The sequence below is a fragment of the Myzus persicae genome, unplaced genomic scaffold, assembly GCF_001856785.1.
Source record: "Myzus persicae strain clone G006 unplaced genomic scaffold, MPER_G0061.0, whole genome shotgun sequence".
Lineage (NCBI taxonomy): Eukaryota > Metazoa > Arthropoda > Insecta > Hemiptera > Aphididae > Myzus > Myzus persicae.
The window spans coordinates 354,042-366,841 of record NW_019101621.1 but is presented as its reverse complement, the minus strand read 5'-3'; the positions used below and the strand labels follow the sequence as shown (position 1 = coordinate 366,841).

Here is a 12,800-nt window from a genome sequence, read left to right as displayed (position 1 = left end):
CATCGTAGTTATTTTGCTGATCAATAAACATCCAAACACATTTCGTCGACATATATTTTATACTTTGGAATTATGCAATCATCATCATCATCATCATCATCATCATCACTATGTTATTACTTTTTCAATTACCAGAAATAAACTATTACATGTGTGTCCTATAGGTACGGTTACAATACTGACATGTAATCGGAAATGTTTATACGTTTAATGATATTTTTGTAATTAATTTTTCGATTGATGAGTGTATTACTATAGGCATCGCGAATATCCCATTATTGTAGGTATTATTGTGGTATTATTATTATTATGGCGGGCATCGCACGAACACGCGTAAACGATTTCCAATGCACTGGTGTTGTATGTGTGTGTCGTTAAACTAGCCAGTAAAAATTAACTTCCACTGCCGTAACTGTAAACAGGTAATACAAACAAATCGCTAATTAAAATTCGTTATTTGCAATAAATTTGTTTGAGTTTTTCAAGCGTTCTTAAAGTAGGTATATGTATACACAGCATACTATATTATGTATGTGTACGTATATTGTATTGCACCCTTTCTATATTATTATTGTGTTACGACACCGCTGCAGCGATTTCGCGTCTCTCGAATTCGTTTTCGCGTCTCGACGAACCGTCGTTTACCTACTTGTTGTACCTACTACACAACTTTTATAGTAGTAATACGTATACAATTATCATAATATATCATTAACTATATCACACGACACATGCGCGCACTGTCACGTGCACTGAGTTACATAATAATAATAATAATAATATAATCGTAAAAAGTATGTAAAATTACACTTCACGTACCTACTTTACATCGAGTCGCCAGCGACGTTGCAGAACATGATATATGGGTACAGTGCACCGCGTATAATATTATTATTGTCGTGCAGTTGTTGGCTCGCGTCGTTTTTTTTTTCTTGCATTAATATTACATACATATTATCATATTATAAAATATTATAATAATAGTATGTAATTCGTACGCGAGCCCACGCTCTCGGCGTTTATCGAAATATATGTAGTGCACGCTCGTTGGCAAGCGCAAGCACGTTTCCGCCCTCGCGACAAACGACATTTTGTATAATATAGGTGTCTACGTGATAGGTACTCGCGAGTAGCGAACGGCGGGGTGGAGGGTGCAAGTTCGCAACACAACGATACGTCGAGAGGGGCGTTTATTATATTACCGTTATTATCGTCGTCGTCGTCATCGGGTAGATAATATTATACCACCTTGGTAAATGATAATTATAGGTAGGTATATAATACAAACGACATATGCGACCGCGGTTAACGGCGGGCGAGTAAGCCTCGACGAGAGTGAAAGCAGTCGTGTTGTCGGTACTTAGTTTTTTTTTTACATCGTATCCCCGGACCTCTGTGAACGCCGACGAACGTGACAAAAGTTCGGTCTGCCATGCGATATATTATTATCAATATATATTATTTACAATATTCCCCTTCAGGTTTAGGTACGTCGTAACCAGCTATCGTATATACCTCATACGACCGCAGTATAATATGTTCTACGAAACGATATCATCTTAATTTAACAACCGATAAATAATATTATGCGGAGATGAAAATAATTTAATGTTGGTGTTACATGAAGGCTTTTTTTTTACATAAAGGCCAGGTGGCCAGGTCTTAAACCGTGTTCGCTGTTCTCGAAATGTCGCGTACGGCGTACCAACTATCCAACTGCGTCATACTTCCGCGTATGTTATACGTACGTTTTCTACCAATCTAATAAATATAATAATTCATCGCTTGTGTATCGCTGCTCAGTGCTCGTTGTCGTTTCCGTATTATTTTAATTTTTAATGTCCTCTCGCATACGAAACTAATACGTTGACGTAACATTATTAAACAGCACAACCGCTGCAGGATTAAACATATTATAATACCTATTATCGTAGGTTACGTATACTTATCGTCCGGTCGAAATTGCCATTCGGTCCGGCGTCCGGCGTTTAACACGATCGTCATATGTCACAAGTGCGCAAAACCATGGCAGGTATATCGATTGATAAATTATTATTATTTTTATTATTATTATTATTATTATTGATGATTGATATTGTCGGTCGACCGCCGCGCCGGAGTGGGGTTCTGAAATAATTCCCGATGACGAGTGTGTTCGTCCGACACGCAAATATTATAATATTAGGTCATGGGATCTACGTGGCATGCCCAGCAATTGCAAAGCGCATAACTCCATAATATCGTTATAATATACGATATACCTACCTATGCCGTATATATACATCAGACGATATCGCCAAGTGAAAAGAATTTTTGCGACTAAATACGTTAATAATTATTGTGATGAAATAGTTGTCGTCGAATGGTCATATTAACGATAATAATGTAATAGTGTATTAAACAAGTCCGTTTGAATTTCAAGTAAATAAATAGGATGCTACTAGATGATACGCCTTACTCGGTATCAACCTAAATACCAGAATATAAGTATTATCGCAACAATAAAAAAATACTTACATATTTTAAACATAATATGTAATAACATAGATAGATATTATGTTCCAGACTAGTGTTTACACGTCAAACACAATGATTTTAAAATAATAAACAAGAATAACAAATAAACCTTAATGCCATACCTTGCCGTTTGCACATCGTCCTTTGTATATTATTGTACGGTGTAAGTGTGTACCTAACATTTTTAATTTAAAATTGTTAATTTTTTGACACTAACCCAACATAATAGTACCTATTATTATTAATATTAGATTACGTGTGTTACGTACGTCCACTGTAATGAATTTCATGTCTTAGAACAATGGACGTACCTGTTTATAATTTTATAATTTTTCACGGTTAAATATTTAATAATGAATATAAAAGATATACCTAGGTATACGTAAACAAAGACCAATGATGATTGTTTCGTAAACTAAACACGTAAGTGCATAGAACGAATACCCACCCGTGATTAATACAACCTATTGGGTAAAAAAAAAATAGCTAAATACTCATCACTGATCAATTAATGCATACGACAATAATTATTGTAAAATACGGAACGCGAAGTGGCAATAATAGTGAAGTGCCACACGTGGTTAGATCACAAAATAAAATATTTATTCTAACGTCATGGTTGAATTTAAATGTAACGAGAGTCTCAAGGACCATTATGATACCCTCTGTAGAATTTTAATTCAACTTTCGAATGACATGTCTTGAGCATTATTATTTCACTTTTATTTCGTATATTATTATATTTTTAATATTCAAAAATATTAATCTAGCTACAAGATGTATAAAGCTTGCATGTATATTATTATACTGTTTAGTAGTGTACTGCTTGTATTACTTGTATTTAAAACAAAACTTGTACATTTTTACAAGATACAGTACGTTAAATTATTTTTAATTTTGTTAACTCACAAACGGTAGGTATTTTATAAAAATTGTATTTTATAAAAAACGTTTCTTAATTTGATTTATAACAAAATCAGAAAGAGTTAAAAAAAAATTAATATGTTATAAGTATCTATTGTCTATTGATATATTGTAATGGTATGAATCTAGGTGACATAAAATCACTGTGTATAATGTTTATATATATGACGCAGGTAATAGTAATTTAAAGGTATAGCTAGTAGGTATGTAGGTACTTACACATTAAAACTACATTTCCAAGCAACAATCAAAATGCCATTGAACAATGGAAATCAAACATTACTTTTAATTTTCATGAAGGTACTTTTTCTCTAGATGTAAGTACATACAATTAGTGGTCAGCATCTATAGACACTGCAGAAAAAATGTATCTTTACTTAAAGACAATTGTGTACTTGATGATAAACAAAAACCATATGTAAATAAGATTTAAAATGACAAAATTGTACTTTACAGGGTCTATCATTAATTTTACAAAATTGAAAAATATCATCAGATAAACATTGATTTTTAAATTTTTTTTATTTATTGAAATACAAACTCTGAATGACAGTTGTTAACTGTGTAATAAAGAAATATAATACAACTAAAAACTAAAGGTAAATAGCTGTAAAATAATGTATAAAACAAGTATAGGATACATACAAATAAAATACTTAAGTATAAGACTACTACAATACTATTATTATAATAAGGAACTATGAATTTAGGATACATTTATAGCTTCATTATAGATACTTTTAAATTTAATTAAAATTGTTTTCTATTATAAATTAATATAATTTCATACACAAATTAAACACATATGTAGATATATTTTAAATTAAGCAACCCATTTAATATATCTGATCATACAACTTTAAATAGAAAGTTAAGTTATATAATAAGTTCTGTAATGGATTCAACTCTTGGAATAATGGTGATATATTATCTTACGAGAAAAAAATTGTTACTATGGTTCTCAGCAACGTACCTACTAAAAAAAACGTATTCGAATCAATTCAAATTTAAGAGCACAATTTTAATGAATACATTATATTATTATAGTAATTAAGTATTAATATTTTTACACCTAATATAAATTATAACAATTTAAAATAAACCAAATTAATTAAAATGTCTAAACTCTAAATACCCACAGTAAAAGTAGCATTTTAGGTAGGTATACAAAATAAAATCATTGTAAAATGTCTCAGACAATCGCTTAAATATTACTTATGCATCTGAGTGTTGTACAATAATTCTATTAACAGTAAACAGAAAGTATTAAGTAATTATGACTTATAAAAGTACGTTTAGCTAGAGCAATCTGAACATTAAGAACTAGGAACTAAATTAAAAACTATTTTATATGCACTTTCATTTCATTTCAGAGTCCCGTTAGGAGTAGGAGTCAGGTAGGTACTAACTATGATTAATGTGCATATTATAATATAATAATAATATTGTTTTGTATACCACATGAAAGAATTGTGGGAAATAGACATGTTTTCATCGATACTTAATATTATGAACCAATAATATTTTTTATAGATAACAAAATTGTTGCTGCCTACACTAACCTGCTAGAAATTGGCACATTTTAAAATCAAAACAAAATATAGGTTGTTATGTTTTTAATACTCAAGTTCATAAATAAAATCGTACACATAGGTATTATTATGTTTTCGACCAACGCTTAATTGAGATTTGAGTGTATTGATGATTAAGGCCAATTTAATTTTAATTACAAACGACAGTTGATCGATATAGCATTTGTATTTCATAATAGATAATATACACCTCCTAATAATTACCGTATAATCTATCTCATAAAATTCTGTGGCCATGTGTCTGCGTATTTAGCCTGTAGGCATACATAACATAATTATATATATATATTATCTAATATAAATTATAATAACATAATGTAGCCAGCTGCATGCCTTATGATCTATGCATAATTCCGTATACCTACATCATTGGCAATACATTAAACTTACCCGAGTCTTAATATCAGTCATTTATTTGTATTGCACATGTGGGAGGCAAGAAAAAAACTGCAACTTACAATAAATGTTATAAAGTATAATATTATGCATGTAAGTAGGTAATCTATCTACCTAGTATGACATCCATGTATAATAATAATAATAACTAAAACTGTATTTTAAATCGATTTTTTTATGAAAAATACTCATTTGTTGTTTTATGAACATTGTGTTTCCCACACAGGAATCGGAAGCATTTTTATCTGTTGAAGCAGAAGACTCTAGTCATAAGAATGTCAGAGACAAAAGGACGATCGGTTTCTTAAGGCAGCTGTTTCCAAATCTATCTCAGGTAAAATTCAACACTCTTTACATTTTAATATATTGACCAACCTATAACCAACTCAATAACTTTCACTCTCCTATGCGCTATTAATCGTTCTGATAATTATTGTTTAGCCAGTTAAATTAAAGAAAATAGGTAGCAACCAAAAGTGAGTTTTGATAATACCCCATATTTTAACGAAAAATTAGTAACTCGGCGTTTTAATCAGAGAGTTCACGGATAATTTTGTGAAATGTTATTATTGTATTATTATTTCGATGTGAAATGCTGACAAATTCTCTAGAGCGTATCAGTCATTCGTGTAGCTTTTGCGTTACACGATACTGGATTTAAGAAGCACTCTATATGATGTAATTTCGTTCTATAAAATGTAGGTTATTAATGTTTGAACAAATTAATTAGTAACGCAGTTCCAAACGTTGTAATCATTAAATTAAAATATCAAACATAGTTAGTGTTATATCATGGCACGTCATGACCTATATATTCAGAGCTGTGTTGAAAACTTACGTTTTTCAGTTTTTTATTTAAATAACAATTTCATTATATTTGTCTTTACATATTATTCATATAGGTTCTTATAGATGATTCGCTTTGACGGGCTTCGCTCAGTATTTTGTTTCAAGTTTTTTAGTATAATATAAACACCCATGGTCGTCAAAAACATCGGCCAGACTTGTTTTAGGATTAGATTGAGTTTTATCCACATTTTTGTCGATAGCAATGAACGTGTTTCGAAAAATGTGTACCCATTTAAGAATGAATCCTGTCAATTATTTATTAAAGTTGACATTAGTACATGAAACCGGAATAGCATAGGACATACTTTCTATGATAGGTACCTCTATTTGATGAGATTAATGATCGGTGGGCTCGTAAGATTATGGATGAAACATTATTGACCTATAACAAACGACCGAACGAGTGTTGCAGAACGTCAAGTGTAATTATTAATATAAATTTTAATATTTCTGTTTCATCCGTTACATTCGAACCATAGATATGAAAACATTTTCGTGGGTTATATCGTTCGACAGATATTCAAGTGTTCTGGTTAAAGGACAACCACATTTTATGCCAAAACCAGTATATGGCTTACACCTGGACATGCGATTTTTTAAACTCTTACGACACACGCTTATAGTGGTTATGTAAATTGTTATTATACCTACATATTACATTATTCTAGCCATGCAAGCCTACTATACAAATATACTATAATTTGCTTAAGCGATTCGAACATAGAAATTAATTCACACTCGCGGATAGCTATATTCAATATTCGGTACCTACGTAGTACAATAAGTACCTACTTATACCTAATGGGCAATGGCTACTACCTACACTCGTGGTTTATGCACATAATTTAATAACGGTTTAAAACAATAACAGTACGATCGTTTGATGAATATTTCACATTCACCCTGAACAATAGCCCCGAAGTATGTTAATGTTCTCATATCTCACAGACTCCATTTCTTAACATATTTTCTTAGATATAGGTTGGTACTCACTTGTAGTTATTATTACGTGACTGTATCGTACGACAAAATACACACAAGGCTTACACATGTTAGTCCGTTAAGCACATATAAACATGTATAAACATAATATTACTATACATAACATAAATAAAACGAATAATGCATTGAACTTGTTAACTTCTCGAATACATTAAGGAATCTATCTGCTTTACGCTTTGAAAACTTATAAATGCAATCTTTACGACACAATGATATGCACACAAACCCATGCACAATTGCTGCCATATTAATTTTAAGGCTAACGACATTAACAAACCATTTTGTCCAGACAAATTTTCTCCACCATTGAAAAAAAAAATAGAATTATAACAAAGTCTCGTTTATTATAAAAATAATCTTTTGTTTTATATCGTATTTGGGAAACTGGCTAACCATGAAACATCGCAATGATCAGAGTGCGTATTAGTCAATCGCACGTTAAACCGTTATAATAACTATTTGTCTTTGTATATGATCGGCAATTCTGATTAAATATTAAGATACCTATCGGTATAGTAACAACAACAGCAAGGACAAATAATACTTCGTTTTGAAATCTGTTAAAAAGAACATGACCAGAAGCCAGTTTAGTTTATGTAACTGTCTATGGAGCATTATAATAATAGTAATAATGTATGGGTACTGTGTAATTTCTAAAGAATAGCCATGACATTAAAAAAAGTTTGCTACTTACCTCTTATAATCATAAAAGGCAAATGTGATTAGAATCAGTATATTATATTATTTAGCGTCCAATAGGCAACTGTTGTTGAGTGATTCGTTTAATAAAAATAAATGTCTACTGTTTCTTAACCTATTTTACAATTTCGAATTAAAAACAGTTATTATCAACGAAGAATTGTATCGTTTAATGAGTTGTATATGGATTTGTAATGTTTCGTTATACTTTTAGATTTTTCAATAGACACTTGATAATTTGTTTTCTGACCTTATCATCTAATGAATTGATTTTAAAAAAATACAACAGCCAACAGGGTTTTATTGAACTACTTAAGTCCCAAACGACTATTCAATTGAATTATTTTTAAGAAAAGTTCGATTATAGGTATATGAAGTTAAACATTACACGAAATTCATCTTTCTTTTTTTTCAATATGCAGATATAAAATGAGTTTTTAGTATTGCGTTTCTCGTTAACGGTTTTGTTAGTCCAAGTCATTAAAAAGCTTAGAAAGTATAGTGGCGAATTTATTACCTAATGAAATACAACATTTTAACGGCAACGATCACAACAATAAATAAATGGATAAATATGGAAATATTTTATAACCGTAATACATACACGCACACTCGAGCAATTAGTAGGGTGACTTGCAATTTGAAGATCATTATTATTTTTTTACTAATGGCAATGATGACACAATTTAATTCAGCTGTTTCGTCGTATGGATTAACCACGAACGTATATAATGGTATTATACTAAGTGGGCAAAACAAACAATAATGTACTTGGAAAAGAGGCGAAATACCTGTCCAACGACTGTATGTATTATACAACTCGTTCTTGACGAAGACACCACAGACAACGTCGCTATAATAGTAGTCTGATGACGACAGTCATTTATACGAAGATGTTGGAGAAAATTATCCTACCACGTCTATAATGTATAATGTACCCATAAAATAAAAACGATTAACCAACAATCATCGCGGATGATACTCTACTCCGACTATACGTCGACTTTCTAGACGTATAGTATAAGTAGATAGGTTAGGTTAGGACTGGTACTTTACCTTACTGCAGAAATCGAGAGGTACGTATATTTTTTCCTTTGATATTGTATCTTGGATATGCCCGATGTGACAAGTTGATTTACTAATCATTATATAGCCATTTTTTTGCATTGAAATCCAAAATGTATGTCAATGATTAAAAAAAACTTAACCTTTTTTTTTTTAATGTCCCTATCGTTTTAAATAATATGACTGTATAGATTTAAAATTATGTAAAATATAAACATATTCCAACATTTACCGAGAAAATAACTTCGATAGAGTCGATAAAGTGATAAGAAACTAGCAGTATAATAATATTATATTATTTACTTGCTTGCAATTTTTATACATGTCCATATTAAATTTGAAAATATAGTTCGAATAATTTCTTAGGCCCTATAACATCTACACAACTCTGTCATATAACATGCACGGTATCTAGACATAATTAATAGTTGTACAACGGTGAAGTGCCGATATCGACTTTTTTTAACTATTTATACATTTGTTCGAGTAGTAGGAGAATTATTAAAATAAGTATCATTATTACTAAATATTACTGTACGCGCACATGAATTGAGATGTCTCAACTGCGCTCACGTAATTCATTGTTTTTGCTCGCACGTAACATAGTAATAACTAATAATAATACCAATGTATGAGAAACCTATATTAGATTATACAGTTATTAATTGGAATAAATGAGCTTATTGTCGAATGTGTGTAGAAAAGATACCCGTCGACGACTGTGACCCAGCGCGGAGGTTTCTTCTTTTTCGATATTTTAATTTGTATACGATTAATACAAGTATATTATTAAAGGACTGGTACATTATACTCATTTGAAAATATTGTAATTTTTAGCTGTCACTGAAGTTAGTATAGGTATTGAAATGCAAACACTTGACGGGCTAGGCACTGCCAGGATCGCAGTCGACGTTTTCGTCGTATAAACTCGATGGCGTTAACATCAAACATCCCAGGCATTAATAAATTATCGCCACGAAAACTTGGCTGGGCACCTATATAATGATGACCAAATGACCACCAATTATTCAGTATTTTTGAAAAGTTTTATCTCCTTTAGCTAACTGTTAGGTAATTACAGAGGGGCTTAATACATTATGGACTATGATCTACAGAAGTAATAACAATACTTTTACTTTTTAAATCTGTACTGAGTTTGTAGTATTTATAGACAGTACTGATTAGTTTTGAAAAAAATAAATAGTTCCGCCTTTATTAGAGATATTCATTAGGTATTTTGAACTAAAATATTTTATTGGGCACTTATCGACTTAAATTTATGTGCTTGAAGTGACAACATTATAGGTTAAATTTACAAAAAATTAGGAGTTTTTTAAAAGTGTAATAATACATTTAATTCAGCCCCGATTGTATGATTATACCGGTGCATATTTCTTCAGTTTAGCCATTCTTCTACTCTAACACCTAATATATGCATATCTGAACAAACGGTTTATTCTTGAAACATACTGGCAAATTTCTAGTCTATCGATTTTTTTATTTATTGCTTCTTATCAATACCTATTTTAAGTGTACACTATACAATCGTCGAAACGACCATACCAAAACTTATGTGGAAATAGTGCAACTACTACGCGATATGGTGGTTTTATACGAAGTGATTTAAATATTCGCCAGTGTTGACTGTTTCGCACACGCCAGTGGCTATAGAGACTTATGATAATGCGACCGAGTAAAAGGATTGATCCTTCATATATGTATGTATAATCAATGGTAATTGCTGGTAACTGGTATATAATATAAAATATAATTGCTACCTATATGATTATCTTGCCGTGTTACACGGGTATTGGACAAAGATTGCAAAGAATAATAGGCATTGTTGGGCACGTCCACTTAAATCTCGAATTAAACGATCGTGTTCCTATTCGATACCTATATTATAATACATTGCAATAATATTATTAATCAGTATACACATAACACTTGAGCTCGACGACTGAGTAATAGCTCCAGGACTGCAAGATAATATACAGTGTGGGTTTTCTAACTTACTGCAGGCGTTCCATTTCTCGGACAATTTTGATTGATTTGTATACACAATATTATAATCAATGGTCCGAAGCATGACATTTTGTGTAACTACTAAAAATCTGTCTCATACTTGATGAGAATAAGATCAAAATATTCTTTATTTTTCTGTTAATTTTCAAGTCCATATTTTCTATAGCAACATTTTCAGATACCTACTGTCGGATAAATGTAGTAACCACTTATGGGTTTAAAAAACACTTGGCTGAGAAAACGATTTTCACACTTTGAATTAATCCCAACACTATTGCCGGGTTGCACGAACAATCACTAAACATTTAATGCCTCGATGGTCCTTTAAACATGATTTAGTGGCCCATGATTAGTCCATTAAATTTTATTGGACCTTTAAATTAATACATTTTTCATGCAACCCGGCATAAGTCTTAATTCAGGTGCATCATTACAGTCGTTCAGTTCTTGGTGCCATATGATTGCAGGACATTTTTAAATCATTATCAGCCCAAGCCTGTAGTTATAGAGGGATATTACCAATTTGCTCCAAAAAAATTAATTTTATTTGGGTACAGCCTATTTGCGTCAAAATAAAAAAGTATGTTTTTTCAATAGCAATTTGCGCCAAATTAAGCTATGTGAACATTTTCAGTAACGACTTGGTATAATACTTTAATGTATACTATGTTTTAAAAACACGACATAGTTGTTTTGTTGTAACACTTTTAACTTAAATTTATTAGTTCTTTTCATAAATCTACAGATTTTTAAGTTGCTTTTGTATATTATTGCGTAGACGGACTGAAAACAAGTTTTATATCACTTTTATTATGCTGTGCGGTATGTAGGTACTCCGTTATCGGATATCGTTATCTTAATTATCGAATAAGAACCAATTGCAGTGTGATTTTATCAGACATTCGTTACATTACACTATATTAGTAGGTACATAATATTCTCGTCTGTGTTTTTTTTATTTTAATAAGTATAATTAATGAAAATGGAATATACGACAAGCAATACTAATACTATTTAAATTTAGTAAAATGTCTTATTTCAATTTTTTTTTAAATATATGTTGTGTCTTTAAAATATATGAATTGAACCAAATCGTCAATGTTAATGTTCAAGTAAAATGTATACAAAGGTAAATTTGGCTCAAATGGATTGTTAGAAGAAAACATACTTTTTCTATTTTGGCGCAAATAGGCTGTATCCAAAACGGACAAATTTTTTGTTTGCACAAAACGGCGATGCCCGTTGTAGGTTGTAGCAGTAACAGTAAATACCGAATGTCGTAGTATGTTATATAAATGCCTAACGGGTTATAGTGATAAGATTTAAGATATCAACATTAGGGTTTAAATTTTTGCTCCCTCACTCAGACCATATTTTAGCATCAGAAAAATTTAATTTCATTGTATAACAGTTTATTTATCCATCATCATTTATAATATTTGAAGGTTTGGTTAATTTCATTTCGTTTACTAAAGTAAATAAGCTTAATAAAAATAAGCCACATTCCCTCCCTCGTGAACTCTGCCGTGATCCGTTCATGTCACCGTATTAGGACGTCTAGAACTGATTTTCACTAATCTTGTTAAGACAGGCAGTGCTCAAACGACCAACTCTGAAATAATGTTTGTGCTAATATTTGATACATAAGCACCCCCCCCCCTCGAGTTATACAGCTTGTACCACCGATCATGTGGCTTAGTTGAGCATGTGCTCCAACGTAGTGCATTCTTA

General features: G+C 31.1%; 1 protein-coding gene across 3 annotated transcripts in view; it reads left to right on the top strand.

Moving 5' to 3' along the window:
• Positions 1-12,800, top strand: part of LOC111029869 (glycine, alanine and asparagine-rich protein-like) — a 36,818-nt gene that overhangs the window by 9,707 nt on the left and 14,311 nt on the right. For all 3 annotated transcript variants that reach the window (XM_022309088.1, XM_022309089.1, XM_022309090.1), the window contains exon 3: positions 5,656-5,763. In XM_022309088.1, the coding sequence (XP_022164780.1) occupies positions 5,656-5,763 (108 nt within the window). The remainder of the gene's footprint in view (positions 1-5,655; positions 5,764-12,800) is intronic.